Genomic DNA, 16,742 nt, shown 5'->3' with positions numbered 1-16,742 from the left:
TTCACCATACCTTCACTGTATTTTATTTCTTTAACAAAAAGAGAGAAACCTGAAGCAAATGTAACAAAGTAAATATGTTAAATCTGGGTAATGGTTACATGGGTGTGTTTGTTATTTTATTCTCTGTGCTTTTCTCTCCCCCCTTGTAGCTTCAACACAGCTTATTCTTGTTTCTGCCATATAGAATAAGGAAGGATAAAAAGTATTCTACAGACTGCTCTCTCAAATATATGATGACAGTTCTCATAAATTTCTCAAAAATCTTGACTAGGTGGCCCAGGACTGGTATGGCCACAGGGACTCAGACGTCTTCTATTTTGTTCTTTCATCTTCAATATGTTGCTTCCACCTTATGTTTTGCTCTAGCCCCAACCATCATGTCTGGGTTCCATCCAGCAAAGAGGAGAAAACTTCCCTTGAAACACTTTGTGGAAGTTGCACATTCCACTGTGCTTATATTTCTTCGACCAGAATTTAATCACATGGTCACAATAAGCTTCAAAGGACTTTAGAATATGTGTCAGCTAAAATTTGTAGATTCCCTTGCTAAGCGAGAAGTGCTTCTTTGTGTGAGTCAACCACATTATCCAATACACTGCTATTATACTGGTCTTGCCCATCCTACAGTTTTACAACTGATTGTTTTGAATCTAATGTATAAGACTTCGCAATTTAAGGAGTTTTTTAAAAGACTAATTAATTCAATGAGGGAAAGGAAGATTTTTCAATAAATGGTGCTAGAGCCAATACATGACCATATGGAAATACATGAACCATGATCCCTATATCATATACCATACATAAGATCTAATTTGAGATGGATCATAGACCTAAATGTGAGGGCTAAAACTATAAAGCTTTGTTGGAAGATAGCACAAGAAGTGTCTCTATGATCTTAGGTAGCTTGCAGAAAGCACTAACCGTAAAAGAGAAGTAGCTCAGTTGAAGTTCATTTTTTAAAAAAAGGTTAAACTTTTGTTGATCAGCTGAAACCATTAAGAACGTGGAAAAGCTATAGACTGGGAGAAAACACTTGCAATACGTTTATCTAATAGAGGTCTCATATGTAGAATATATAAAGAATTCCTAAAAATTAATCAGAAAAGGACAAACAACTCAAGTGAAAATGTGGACAAGAGACTTAAATAGGCATTTCACAAAATAAGATATTCAAATAGGCATGAAAATAGGATATTTAGCATTCTTATACATAAGGGAAATGAAAATTAAAACTGTAATGTGATACCATTACATACTCATTATAGTTCAAAAAGACTGACAATGCTGTGTTTTGTTGTTTTTTTGGCCACGCTGCAGGACTTGCAGTCCTGACGAGGGACTGAACCCAGGCCACGGCAGTGAAAGCCCAGAATCCTAACCACTAGGCCACCAGGGAGCTCCCGCTAAGTGTTGATAAGTGTATAGAGCAGCTGGAACTCTCATACGTTGTTGGAAGGAGTGTAAAATGGTACAATTACTTCAGAAACTATTTCTCAAGTCTGTAGTAAAGTTAAGTATACGCCTACCTTACGACCCTGACATTCCATTCTAGACGTATGCCCAATAGAAATGACTGCATATATTCACAAAAAGACTTATGTGAGAATGTTCATGGTAACTTTGTTTATAACAGCCCCAAATTAGAAATAGCCAAACTGTATCAACAGGTGAATGAATAAACATATTTGTTCAATGAAATACTGCTAAGTTTAAAAACTGAACTTTTGATGCACATAAAACATGGGTGAATATCAAAAACATATTGAGTGAAAAAAGACAGACATGAAAGTGTACATTCTAATTATACAAAGTTTATGAACACATAAAGCTTATCTATGGTGATAGAATAGTTAACTTGGGGTATAGGGGGTAGAATTCAAGGGAAGGGGCATATAGGAGTTTTCTGGGGAGGTGGAAATGTCCTGTCTTGAACTATATAGTTATGTGGGTGCAACCATATCTAAAGTTTATTGAGTTCTACACTTAAGGCTTGTATATTTTTCTGTAAGTGAATGATTTTCAGTAAAAACAAAAAACAGTTTTAGGAAATTCCACCCTTCTCCATAGTCTACTAAGATCATTTTGAATATTGATTCTGTCATACAAAATATTAGCTGTCCTTCTCAGCTTTACATTTCAGGAAATACATATGTTTTCTTTTTAAACCATCTGTGGTACCTGGAATGGAGGGGGTGGTTGGAAAGGTGTAACATGTATAAAACGGATGGGATTTAGCAATTAATTTGATATGGAAGAAAAGGAGATGGAGAAATCAAGGGTAACATCAAGGTGTCAAGCTAAATGACTGGGAGGATGGGGATGCCATTGTCAAATAGGAAACATAAGGAAGAAAATAAGTTTGGGAGGGAACAGGATTAATTCGGTATCGAACATACAGAGTTTGAGACGGTGGCAAGCTATCCACAGATACGTGTCTGTCAGCCAGGTGAAAATACGGGGCTGGGGGCTGGAAATACAGCACTGGGAATCACTCACATTTAATAGTTGAAACTGTGGGATTAGATGGTATTGCTATGGCAGAATGTGAAGAGAAGTCCAAGGACAGAACCTGGGGACATAAATGTTTAGAGAGTAGAAGAAAGAGAAGCACAGATTAGCAAATTAGAGAGTCAGCAAATATTTATCAAACATCTTGAGCCCAGTTTATGATGAATAAGACATTCAGAATCTCTGTCTCAAGGCGTTTGCATTCTTGGTGGGGGGAAGACAGGCAACAAAACACATAAATAAGTGATCCCTTCAGATAATGATGTGTGTTATGCTAGAGAGTGACTGAATGTGGAAGCTCTTTCAGTTGGGGTGGTCAGGATTCATTCATCGCTTCAAAGAGATGGCACTTGAGCTGATAACTAAATGATGTTGAGGGAAGCTTTCATGTAACAATGTGAGAGAAAAGCTTTCTAAGCCAAAGGAATAAATTCAGAGGCCAGATGGGCAAGATGGAGTATCAGCAACAGGATTTACCTTCCCACTAGAAATAACAATTTTTAAAATATACGAAATGGGGGCTTCCCTGGTGGCGCAGTAGTTAAGAATCCGCCTGCCAATGCAGGGAACCACGGGTTCGAGCCCTGGTCCAGGAAGATTCCCCCATGCGCGGAGCAACTAAGCCCGTGCGCCACAACTACTGAAGCCCGCGTGCCTAGAGCCCGCACACCGCAACAAAGAGTAGCCCCCGCTCGTTGCAACTAGAGAAAGCCCGCACACAGCGATGAAGACCCAATGCAGCCAAAAATAAATAAAATAAATAAATTTATTTTTTAAAAATATATATATACACAAAATGTATTTGAAACAGTGGTTTTTCAAGACACTGGACATCAGGTAATGAAGGACAGTGATCACTGAGAAATGGAAAACAAGGTGAGTCATCTGACTACCCCAGCGTACTGGCTTGAGAGAGAGCTTCCAGGCCGCAGTGCAGGGAAGGGGAGCCCAGGCAAAGCCCAGTGGACCCTCTCAGTTGAGGCAACATTGCTGAGAGTCTGGGGAGACTGAGGCAGCCAAAGTTTGTAGGACAGAGTACTGGAAAGGAGAGAGCTGCTAAGAGAGAGAACTCTGGAGATTTGAGGAGGGTTCACCTGTGTATTCAGCAAAGTACTTTTGTATATATACAAAGTACTTTTGCTATATACTTACGGCACATACGTGTGACTACTCAAGGCTGAGGCAGGAGGGGGCACCCCTCCAAGAGGATTGGAAGGAACAGTGTCTAGCACTCAAACAGTGTCAGTAATCGTGCCTGTTTCTACAGACTAGAAAACCTCGTAATTCATGGAGCATTATTAGTATACTCAGCAGTAGTACTGGTAGAGTTCTCACCATAGTAGTGGGGAATAATTAATTAGCCCTAACTAATTATTAAGTCTGGCTTAACAAATCCTAAAAACAAGACCTAAAAGGAAAAAACTGTTTCAAAGTAATTTACCTGCATGTCAGTGCAACGCTCAAAAATATTTATAGGAATACAAAAATATTCAGGATCCAGCAAAAATTCTCAATGTCTGTTATTCAAAGCAAAGATTTTCAGGCATGTAAAAACCAGGAAAATACAAACATAGTGAAGGGAAAAACAAATCAATTGAAACCAGCTCATAGTTGACACAGATGTTAGAATTAGCAGACAAGAATATTAAAACACTTATTATAATTGTATTTCAGATGTTCAAAAAGTCAAGCAGAGACATGGAAAATATATTTTTTAAAAGCCCCAAATCAAATTTCTAGAGTTGAAAACTATAATGTTTGAGATGAAAAATATACTGGATGGAATTGTGGCAGATTAGATATTGTAGAATAAAACATTAGTGAATATAAAGAATCACTAATAGAAACTATCCAACATGAAACACAAAGAGTAAAACTCGAAAAAGTGAAAAGAGTACCAGTGTGTTTTGGACAACTTCAGTCAACCTAATATCCCTGTAACTGGAGTCTCTGAAGAAGGGGGCAGTGGGGCAGAAAAATAGCTAAGAAATAATGGGCTCAAATTTTCCAAATTCGATAAAAGCTATAAACCCACAGATTCCCAAATCCAAAAAGCTCAATGCACCTGAAGCATGAGAAAAATGAAGAAAACCACATCAAGGCACATCCTAATCAAATTACTCAAAACCAGTGATAGACAAAATCTTAAAACTGGAGGAAAAAAGACACACTGTTAACAGAGGAACAAAGAATTTCTCGTTGGAAACAATGCAAACAAGAAGACAGTGGAGCAACATCTTTAAAGCACTGAAAGAAAAATCTAACCTTGAATTCTATAACCAGTGAAAATATCTTTCAAAACTGAAGGCTAAATAAAGTCTGTTTCAGACATACAAAAGCTGAAATAATTTATCACCAGCATACCCTTACTATAAGTAATGTTAAAGGGAGAAGGAAAATGATGCCAGATGGAAGTATGAATCTACACAAAGGAATGAAGTACTCAGAAAACGGAAACTACACAGCTTAAATATATGACTTTTTTCCGTTATTTAAATCTCTTTAAAAGAGAATTGATTGTTTGAACAACAATAATACAAATGCATTGTGGGTTTATAGCATTTGTATCTGTGAACTGTACGATAACAGTGGCATAAAGACCTGGAGGGGAACATGGTAGAATACCATTGTAAGATTCTTATACGTGAATTAGTATAATTGCACGTGAAGAGAAGAGAATACACTTGACCCTTGAACAATGCAGGGATTAGAGGCGCTGACCCTCTGGGCAGTCAGAAATCCAAGTATAACTTATAGTCAGCCATCCCTATACTCGGTTCTCCATATCTGGGGTTCCTCTGCATCCTTGGATTCAACCAACTGGAGATGGTATGGTACTGCAATATTTACTATTGCACAGTTGAAACCCGTGTTGATCAAGGGTCAGCTGTACTTCCCAACTCAGTCTGTGAGGCCACCGTTACTCTTGATAACAAAACTAGACGAAGACATTGCAAGAAAAGAAAACTACAGGTCAGTATCTCTCATGAACATAAATGCAAACATTCTAAACCTAATTTTAGCATATTGAATCCAATAATATGTACAAGGATAATATGTGAACATGTAGGGTTTATCCCAGCAATGTAGGGTTGGTTTAACATTCAAAAATCAATGTGATTCACCACAATAACAAAGTAAAAAAGAAAAACTGTATGATCAACTCAGCAGATGCAGAAAAAGCATTTGACAGACGTCACATCCATTCCTGATAAAAACTTTCAGCAAAATAATAGGAAGGAGCTACTCAACTTGATAAAGGACTTTTATGAAAGTTCTACAGTTAACATTAAGCTCAGTGGTGAATGACTGAATGCTTTACTCATACGATGAAGAACAAAAAAAAGGATGTTTGCTGTCTACACTTCTATTTAACATTGTACTGGAGGTTCTAGCCAGGGCAAAAAGGCAAAGAAAAGAGAAGAAGAGAGAGAGGAGAGAGGAGAGGAGGGGAGGAAGCCAAAAGAGTACATACTGTGTGATTCCATGCATATGAACTCTAGAAAATGCAAACTAACCTATGCAGACAGAAAGGACATTAGTGGTTGCCTGGGGAGGGAGAGCAGGAGGGAAGGATTAAAAAGGGGACATGAAACTTGTAGGAGTGGTGATTTCTTGATTGTGGTGATGGTTTCATGAGTATATACATACATCAGATTGTTTACTCTAAATATATGCAGTTTAATTTGTCAGTTATACCTCATAAAACTGTTAAAATTTTAAATAATTTTTAAAAGAAGAAAACAAACCAACAAAAATTTATTGGTGGCACTAAATAGAGCAGTTTTGATAGTGGGAAAACGTAGAGGCAAGAGGGTTTTAAAAGTAGTCTGAACACAGTAGATTAAACCCAGTTATTAATCTCTGCTCCCTTCTAAACCTCCACTAAAATTACTTTTACAAAATGATTTCGGCAAGCATAAATCCACCAGAAAAAAAGTGAGTGGAAGAGGAGGTGAGGTAGATACGAGACGCCAACGGAATTTTGGAAGCTAGAAAGCTTTTGGAGTGACCCTGAAAATGGCAGGTTTGGTTGAAGAACTTACAAGGAGCAGGGTCCCAGGTGTCCTGCCCCTCACATGCACAGATGGATGGATAGCTATCCCTCTCCCACCCTGGCAAAGCAGGGGGCGGGGGAGGGGTAGAGAACCTAACTAAAAACAGAAGGATTAAATCAGAGTCACGTACTAGGTGAGAATGTGCCAGCTCTCTTCCCCCATTCAGTCCCAGAACACTGGAAGCCAGGCTTATACCTGTTAGGCTGAGGATTGAAGGGGTACCTCTCTGGGCAATTGAACAACCCAGGGGGGAAAAAGAATATACAGATGCAGGCATCTGAGTGTTCTCCCAATGAAATGGCCAGGTCCCCTCCTTATATCCAGGAAGCCAGCCACGGGATAAGCAATGTCCTCCCCCTTCTCCATACACAAAAAGCACTTTTCAGCTCTTTAGGACTTAACTCTTAAAAATCAGTGGATAGCCGAAGATGACCCAGACATTTGATAAAAACCTGTGAATGGAAGATAGTGACCAAACCAAAGATCAAAGAGGAACTTGGAGGAAACAGATTATACAGGGAGCGAAAGAAAATAAAGCAAACAAAATAAAAACACTCCATAATATCCTCAGAAATAAGGATTATATAATCGGGGAATAAGAACAGGACTATTTTTTTTTTTTTATAAATTTATTTATTTATTTATTTTTGGCTGCGTTGGGTCTTCGTTGCTGTGCACAGGCTTTCTCTGGTTGCGGCGAGAGGGGATTACTCTTTGTTGCAGGGCGCGGGCTTCTCATTGCGGTGGCTTCTCTTGTTGCAGAGCACGGGCTCTAGGCGCACGGGCTTCAGTAGTTGTGGCTCGTGGGCTCAGTAGTTGCGGCACACGGGCTTAGTTGCTCCGTGGCATGTGGGATCTTCCCAGAGCAGGGGTCGAACCGGAGTGCCCTGCATTGGCAGGCAGATTCTTAACCACTGTGCCACCAGGGAAGCCCAAGAACAGGACTATTAAAAAAAGGACTGTTCAGAGCACAAGGAAGAGCTCTTAAAATTAAACTGCAAGGGCAGGAAAACCATTTTAATTGAAAGTATTGAAAGGTTAAGAGAATCTCCAGAAAGTAAAATAAAAAGTCAAAGTGATAAAAGTGGAGAGATAAAGAAGAAAATTAAGGAATGAGTCCTGTAGACTGAGTACTGGGTAACAGGAATTCCTGAAGTAGAGAAAAGAAATTGGAGGGGATAAAATTTTCAAATATTTAAATAAGTAGAGAAAATATCCCAAACCTGAAGAACTAGAACTTCTGGAATTGCAAGTATTTACCCAGTACCAGCTCAATAAATGAAAGAAGGACCATACTTAGTGGTTTGCATTTTTAGAAACCTGAGGAAAAGGAAAGGATCCTAAAAGTTTCCAGAGAAGAAACAGGTTATATCCAAAACATTAGGATTTATAATACTATCGAATTTCTATCTAGCAACTCTGGGTGCTAGAAGACAATGGACATGGCCTTCAAATTTTTGGGGGGAAAAACATTTACTAACTTGAAATGCTATATTTGATTATGTATGTGGATAAAAATATTCTATATGTTAAATATATAGATAAAATAAGGACATTTCAGTCATTCAAGATCTCAAAAAATTCACTTCCTGTATACCTTTTATTAGGAAATCATTGAAGTCTGTGTTCCACCTAAATCAGGAATAAACCATAAAAGAGGGAGAAAAAGGAAACAGATGCTCCAGTGAAGGGGAGAGAGCAAGGAATCCCAGAGATGAAGGGAAAGAGTCATCCCTGGCAAAGTGTCAGCTATTGAGCAGTCTAGAGAGCAAACAATCTCAGCTGGAACAGGAGAAAACCCCTGAGGAATGTCTCCAAGACCTGAGTGAAATTGATAGATTACCTGAAGTGTTTGAACTTATTTAAGAGGAGACTCACAGCTCTGTTGAAGGGTTTGAGGGCGAATTAGTGAAAAATACATAATACCAAGCCAGAAAAATTGAAAGAAAGTATAAGAGGAAGTAGTAATTGTTAGTTCCAGGGAAAAGAAAAAATTGTACAAGAAAGGAAATTAACTATTCCATATGATCCAGCTGTATATGTTTTTTACTGAGTAATAGCACTGCTAGCACTGAATATTGATTTGAACAAAAATTGTGATTTATATTGGGAGGATATTGGGATATATTGGGAGAAGGGAGGTACATATGTGTTGGTGGGGGAAGCAGCAGAAGAGCGTGCTCAGTGATGAGAACACGGAAGAAATGGGGGTGTAGTTTAGTCTTTAAAGAATTTGGTTAGTAAAGGGAAGGGAAAAAACAGGAGGATAGTTGGAGAGGATCACAAGGCCAAAAATAATTTTTCAGAATGGAAGAGATTATAAAATATTTGTAGCTTGAGGAGTTGAATTTACTGGAAAGGGAGAAAGAAGGGTTCCTTAGGTAGTGAGATCCCAGAGAAGGCAGTGTGGTGTAGGTCATGAGTTTGGAAACAAGTGGTGAGGTTAGCCTTGCAGAGCAGTCAGTGGGGGGCAAATGGGCAATGACACAGAGGTTTGTGATATACTCACAAGAGAAAAAAACGAGGGGCTTTTGGGACTTTGTGTGGGATAGCATTGTCATCTTCAGAAAGGAAAGACTTAGGATGCTTAGTGGATGGGTTTAGAGTCTTTGAGGAGATAGAAAAGGTACAGGATAAATAAGTAAGGAGTGTGGTGTAGTAGGTCAGTCATTCAGCCCAGTTCTTAGCACCTAGAAGGCATTTGGCAGTTGTGTTGAAAGAATGAACAACCGACCAGAAGGGCTGTGTTAGAGGCTGTGTTTGGGGGAGTGGGGGGAAGCAGGTGAACAAAGGATCACAGCTGCTGGCTAAACCTTACAGAGCCACTGGGAAGGAGCACCTGGAAGGGAGGAGGAGGAAGTGCCAGGAGATATCAGAAAATGCTTCCTAAAAAAGTAACTTTCAACCAGTTTTTGAAGGTGAAATGGAAGTTCACCAGAAAGACAGGATGAAGATGGGCCTTCCAGGCAGAGGTGCTGAATGTCAGCACTGAGTGGAAGTTAACTGGTATAATTTGTAAAGGAACCAGTTTTGTAACTTTCTCCAGCTCTGCACTCCAGGAGCTGAAGAGAAAAAGAGAAGGGTTTGGCAAGACAGGAATGTCCTAAGGACAAGTTGGTGGTGAGCAAATCTAGGACATTATGGAGGAAAGTCACTGAAATGCCTGCGGGTGAGCCTCTGAATGGACTCTGAGGAAAGAGAAGAACCACAGAAGTAGACCTGACAATGAGGACTCCTTACAGATTCATATGGAGGGAGGGAGTGGAAGAGGCACTTATGGTCGGAGGCGGATTTCAGAATTCATGGACCTCGGTGTGGAGCGGTCCAGATGGATGGCGAGGCCCAGCATCCGGTCCTGCCCATCTCCTCCCTGAAGCAGGAAGGAGATGGATCTTTTGTCTAGGATGGGTCTAGAGTATCTGATGCCTTTAAACTGAGTTAAGTGCCCTTCCTTCCTTGTTTCATTGCATTCTCACACTGTATTTTAATTGACTAGTTTTTGTTTGTCTTTCCCACCAATCCGTAAGTTTTTTGGGGGGCAAAGACTGTCTTCTTCCCCATTACCTCAGCACAGTACCTAGCATGTAGTATGTACCCAATAAATAATTTGTTGAATGAATGAATGGTAATGGGAGAAAGGTGAGGATATGGTGTAAGTTTTATGAATAAAAGTACTGAAGCTCCTGAAAATGAGGTCAAGGGGGAGGAGTGGTGGGGATCATCAAATTAAGTTCAAAGTGTTCAAGACATTTGTAGAAAAAAGAAATTAAGATGCGAAGGGACTGGAAGTGGACTTGAGAAAAATAGGAAGTGGCAATAAGGAGCAGTGATCTTTCTGGACCGTTTTTATTGCCTTCTGAGATGATGAAGAGTGAGAAAAGGTATGAACCCTGGTGAAGGAGGTAGTATCTTCTGGGGAAAAGCATTTTAATTAATACTTAAAAGAATGAGCAGAAATATGAAGTATATGTAAGGCAGAAGACCAGGGCTTCTAGGCAAGAAGGGACATTATATGTAAAGGCACAGAGGGGTGAAGAGTTGGTGTGTGCTCCACCAGGGGTTCAGAAAGGGTGAGTGAGGCAGGGGTGATAATAAAGATCACTTAGGCAAATGAACTGAAATTTTATACCTCAAGACAGGTGATAGAGTGCCATTTAAGAATTTCAAGGAGAGTGATGTGATCATGTTCGCATTTCACAAAGTCCATTTGATGGAAGTGGTTTGGAGGATGGATTGAAATGAGATGGGACCCAGAAGCACAAAGGCTAGTGAGAAGGTTTTTGTAGTAGTGAGATTTAGAGAAGCTGGCTTTAACTATGGCAGTTAAAGAGGATAAAGAAGGGATAATGGGTATGAGAGCTGTTTAGAGGTAGAAGCCACTGTACTTGGTGATTAATAGGATGTGGGGTTAAGGAAGGAAGGTGGAGAACCTATAACCTTGACTGTAGGTTTCCTGTTTAAGGATCTTGGTGAAGATGGCACCATTTACAGAGATAGGGGATATAAAAAGGAGTGGAAATTTAAGGCCAAAGATGATGTTTCATTTTGGACCTATTGGGCCATCCAAGTAGAGACCCAGATATGCAAAATATGAGGGCTGCAGTTAAAGATTCGAAAGCCAGTATAGGGGAGGTTGTTGAAGCTATGGGGTTTTGTTTTGTTTTGTTTTAATTTTTGGCTGCATTGGGTCTGCGTTGCTGCACACGGGCTTTCTCTAGTTGCGGCGAGCGGGGGCTACTCTTTGTTGTGGTGCACAGGCTTCTCATTGCGCTGGCTTGTTGCGGAGCACAGGCTCTAGGCGCGTGGGCTTCAGTAGTTATGGCGCATGGGCTCAGTAGTTGTGGCGCATGGGCTTAGTTGCTCCACAGCATGTGGGATCTTCCCAGACCAGGGCTTGAACCCATGTCCCCTGTATTGGCAGGCGGATTATTAACCACTGAGCCACCAGGGAAGTCCCAAGCTGTGGGCTTTTTGATTATTATTTCTTCTCATTATTGTGCTAATTAGAAATGGTTATAGATAAGACTTTCTAAAAATAAATTTATTTATTTATTTATTTATTTATTTTCGGCTGCAATGGGTCTTCGTTGCTACGCGCAAGCTTTCTCTAGTTGCGGCAAGCAGGGGCTACTCTTCATGGCGGTGCACGGGCTTCTCATTGCGGTGGCTTCTCTTGTTGTGGAGCACGTGCTCTAGGCACATGGGCTTCAGTAATTGTGGCACGCAGGCTCAGTAGCTGTGGCTTGTGGGCTCTAGAGCGCAGGCTCAGTAGTTGTGGCGCACGGGCTTCGTTGCTCTGCGGCATGTGGGATCTTCCCAGGCCAGGGATCGAACCCATGTCCCCTGCATTGGCAGGCGGATTCTTAACCACTGCACCACCAGGGAAGTCCCTAGATAAGCCTTTTTAAAAAAAACTAGTAAGCAGAGGCTAAGTCCACAATGTAGAGCTCTTTAACTGGGGAGGATTTTTAAAGGTCAAAAATCAAGAAATTTTCATAATATATATAAGTGGGAGAATAGTCATTCTTTGAGAAAATGATTACAAGGAACTTTAATAAATTTAAACAATGTGTCATCTTTTTTTTTCTAATTAAGGCATAACATTTATTTGTAGAGTTAAGTGCATAAAATGTACAGTTCAGTGATTTTTTTTTTCCGCGTATGTGTACTTTCTTGTAACCACAACCCAGATCAAGATCATCTCCAGCTCCTCATAAAGTTCCCTTTGCAACATTATAACCATGTTTTTTCTTCTGGAGGTTTAGATCACTGTGTAAATTTAGGATTGGAAGAATCCTCCCTCTCCTTGGCAAAATCTGGTAGGCTGCAGAATCAGGAAGTCCGTAGAGAAGAATAAAAGTCGAAACCTGGTTTGAATTTCACAGTATGCAGTATGTGTCTTTTATTATTCTTGCTTACACTTCCTCCAGTTTCTCCTTTTAATGGAAATAAAGTAAACCTCTCGATTTTTCTGTTCTTTTTGAAACATAGCCTCTTAATACTATTCCATCTTCTCCAGTATTTCTGAGAAATGAAGACTGCAGAGGGTTGCAGAGCTGGAAAGCCTTTTGTTTTATTTGGGTTTCATTATGGTGTGTATCTATGTTACTGTTGTCTGTCTTCCAGATTACTAGGTTCTATAAGAAATGGACGGTATTTTTCTAAGTAGGGAATAATCCTTGAATACATCTGTTGAGATCTATCTCCTTGAATACTTCTGTTTGATATTTTAAGATTATGCCTTTTGGGGAAGTTTTCATAGGACTGATAGTCCCAGTTTGTGGAGGTAGCTCTATCTCTGTACTTATCTTCCTTTATTGATCAGTAAACCATCTGGAATAGTAAAATGCTTTCTTTTTCCTTTGAAAATTTGCATTGAGAAATAAACCATACATATAAAAGAGAAAAGAAAAACATACAGTTAAAAGAATAATTATAAAATAAATGCTCATATACCTACTACATAGGCCAAGAAATAGAATTTAACCATACCCCAGAAACCACCATGTGTCCCTTCCTGATCGAATCCCTCTTGCCCGACTCCCTAAGATACTAATTAGCTTAAGTTTTGTAATAGTTATTCCCTTTTCTTTATAGTTTTATAAACCATAAATATACATATATGTCTATATATACACATATATGGCTTAAAAATGTATATATTGGAATTTTATATTAATGGATTTAAACTGTGTATGTATTCTTTTGTGACTTGCTTCTTTCACCTAGTATTGTGTTTTTGTAACTCATCCAGGTTGAGGTGTGTTTCTGTAGTTCATTCATTTTCATGCAGTATAATATTCTATTGTCTTAAAACACCATAGCCTGTTTATCTACTTTATTGTTGATGAATGTTTATTTTTTTTTCCTGTTAAAAATAATGCTCCAAAAAATATTTTTGTATATGTGCAGAAGTTTCTCTAGGGTATGTACCTAGAAGTGCAACCACTGGTTTGTACAGTAAGTACATAGTCAAGTGTACTAGATAAGGGCAGACTTATTAAAAGTAGTGGTACCAATTTTCCCTCCCACTGGGAATGGATGAGAGCTGCTGTTGCTCTGCACCCTTGTCAACACTTGGTATTGCCCAACTTTTTAATTGTAGCCAGCCTGGTGGTTGTGAATTGGTATCTCTTTGTGGTTTTAATTTGCATTTTCCTGATTGACAGGAGATTGAACATCTTTTCATAAGTTTCGGGCCATTTATGCGTCCCCCTCAGTGAAATTCCTACTCAATAATTTTGTAAATTTTTCTGGTAGGTTGTCTTCTTCTTACTGATTCATAGCAATTCTTTATTATATTCTGGATGCTAATCTTTTGTCACAATTACGAATTGCAAATCAGCATGCTTCCTTTTTTATTCTGCAAATCTGGTCACCCAAGCAGAGATGCCATAAGCAAACCTGGAGAGTGAAAACCACTGGCTGAGGCTTCTGTCCTAGGCAGTATAGTGAAATGCCATGCGGTTCTGTAAGCACAGGCCCTGGCACTTTGGAGTGATTACATCTTAGTTACTGACTACTGCTGACTTGTGGTACTTGCCTTTACAGGTGGAACAGGAGGATTTTGTAATGGAAGGGCATGGCAAGACTCCACCTCCTGGTGAAGAAAGCAAACAGTGAGTTACAGTTTATTTAAAAAGGGTCTTATTACAGATCTTCAGCAACACTTTGGTTAAACATGCTGAGAGCATGTTTGCAAGGGATGTATATGTTGGGCACATTGTGGAACTCACGAATTGCTTTGGTGGCTGTTAATGCATTGCTTCTATTTATAGACAGACTAACTGGAGGGACAAGAAAGTTGGCTTTGTAGTTTTTCACACTTGACTAATCAAAATTTATGTCACGCTTTAGCAAAGGCTTTAAGGCTTAGGATGTTCCAAACTGAACTAACTCAGTCTGGTTGATTTCCAAAGACAGCATAAAATGGTATATCCTTTTCTTAGCAATGTCTTTATGAAGTGAACTTAATTAATAGACTGTTACCCTGCATTCCAAGTGTGAATTCATTTGAATAATACTTCCTGAAATTCTATTCCATTAGTTACTTATACTTCTGATCTTTGTTTAAATAACAAATTGTTTCCCTAAAGGAACAGGAATTATAAATAATATAACTTAGCCAACGTTCTAAGTAATTCAGGATGTCTTCTCTAACTTTTTTTTTCTTTTTTATAAATTTATTTATTTGTATTTTATTTATTTTATTTTTGGCTGCGTTGGGTCTTCGTTGCTGCGTGGGCTTTTCTCTGGTTGTGGCGAGCAGGGCCTATGCTTTTTTTTTTTTTTTAATTTATTTATTTATGGCTGTATTGAATCTTCGCTGCTGTGCACAGGCTTTCTCTACTTGCGGTGAGCGGGGGCTACTCTTCATTGCAGTGCGCAGGCTTCTCACTGTCGTGGCTTCTCTTGTTGCGGAGCACAGGCTCTAGGTGCGCAGGCTTCAGTGGTTGTGGCACATGGGCTCAGTAGTTGTGGCTCCCGGGCTCTAGAGCGCAGGCTCAGTAGTTGTGGTGCACAGGCTTAGTTGCTCCGCGGCATGTGGGATCTTCCCGGACGAGGGCTCGAACCCGTGTCCCCTGCATTGGCAGGCAGATTCTTAACCACTGCGCCACCAGGGAAGCCCGGCGGCTACTCTTCGTTGCAGTGTGTGGGCTTCTCTCGTTGTGGAGCACAGGCTCTAGGTGCGCGGGCTTCAGTAGTTGTGGCACGTGGGCTCAGTAGTTGTGGCTCATGGGCTCTAGAGCACAGGCTCAGTAGTTGTGGCACATGGGCTTAGTTGCTCTGCAGCACGTGGGATCTTCCCGGGCCAGGGATCAAACCCGTGTCCCCTGCATTGGCAGGCAGATTCTTAACCACTGCGCCACCAGGGAAGCCCCTCCTCTAACTTCTTAAGGAGTGATAAGTTTTAAATCTGAAATTGAGAGTCCTCTAGGTAGCTTTTGTGTGGCAGTGAGTAGATTTTTTCCTCCCTCTGTCACAGAACTTGAAAAATTATGTTGTAGAGCAGAGTGGTGTTTCATATGCCCTTTTAAAGGAAAAACAGTTAAGACTGGCTTAAAGTACTGACATAACTATTTTTTATTCAGACAGTAGTCTTCTAAGTTGAATGGGACAGTGATTCATGGAATTTACAGAAAATCTGTAGAGAGAAACTCTTTTCTCTCATCTTTTTTTTTTTTTCCTAGAAAATAATTTAGTTTTGGTCTGTCTTATGAAAATTATGTCTCTGAAACCCTTAGGAATGAATTATGCAGAATATGCTATGCTGCCCTGAGGCCAGGTTCATTAAAGGAGAATGTTTGTGTTGTATTTGTTGTGAATGGAAACCAGGATATTTTCACAGCTGGTTTAATTTGCTAACCAGGCAGTTTTAAAAATAGCTTACACTATAAATCCTAACTTTGCTGTATTCTGTCAAATGCACTTATATTCTGCATGGGCGGATGGAATCAATTCATCTTTAGCAAGATAGAAAGCCAAACAACTAGTCCCAGTAGAGGGAACTAGGAACACTTCAGTTGCCCTGCTCCCATATCCACTCCCCCCTCCCAGACTCAGGTCAAAGGTATTATAATATAAAAATCATAGCTCCCATTTGACGAGGGTTTTCTGTGCACTGAGAACTTTGCTTAAGGTGCTGTGTATGTTATTTCCAACCCTTACAGTGTCTCCACTTCAGGTATTGGGGTCGGTAACTTGCCCATGGTAATGCAGCTTGAAACGGAAGTTAGGATTTGAACTGGATCTTTCTGACTTTAAAGTGTTTTATAACATCTCTTGAATGCAAATTCTTTGCCAACCTTGGGATCTATGTTCCTGAAAAGTATTGTGTCTAGCAAAATTGCAGCTGTCAAGATCAAAGTCTCATGGATAAGAGTGAGTTGGGGGAAACAGTGAAAATGGCATAAAGCCTATTTTTAAAACACAGATGAAGGTTCTATTCTCTGAAGGGTATCCATTTCCCAAACAAACCAGTCTTTATCTTTAAAAACCTGCTCCAGTAACCCCTATCCTGAATCAGCTTCTTTAGGTATTCAGGAAACATTGCTGGGATAGATTCTCCCACAAGTTTTATGTTATACAAACTGTACTTCTTTTAGAGAACTTAAAACAGCCCCAGCAGACTTGAAACGTCATGGGTTGTATCCTTACCATTCCTCTTGATTGTTT

At 39.8% G+C, this 16,742-nt stretch overlaps 1 protein-coding gene across 4 annotated transcripts in view; it reads left to right on the top strand.

Annotated features, from left to right (window-relative positions):
* Window positions 1-16,742, top strand: part of TNRC6B (trinucleotide repeat containing adaptor 6B) — a 263,020-nt gene that overhangs the window by 83,525 nt on the left and 162,753 nt on the right. For all 4 annotated transcript variants that reach the window (XR_009009751.1, XM_007189093.3, XM_007189092.3 and 1 more), the window contains exon 4: window positions 14,118-14,185. Coding sequence is in view for 3 of the 4 variants with exons in the window: in XM_007189093.3 (XP_007189155.2) it covers window positions 14,118-14,185 (68 nt within the window). In the remaining variant the exon portion in view is untranslated. The remainder of the gene's footprint in view (window positions 1-14,117; window positions 14,186-16,742) is intronic.

The sequence above is a fragment of the Balaenoptera acutorostrata genome, chromosome 11 (genome assembly GCF_949987535.1).
Source record: "Balaenoptera acutorostrata chromosome 11, mBalAcu1.1, whole genome shotgun sequence".
NCBI classification, from domain to species: Eukaryota; Metazoa; Chordata; class Mammalia; order Artiodactyla; family Balaenopteridae; genus Balaenoptera; species Balaenoptera acutorostrata.
This window is presented reverse-complemented; position numbering and strand designations above follow the sequence as displayed.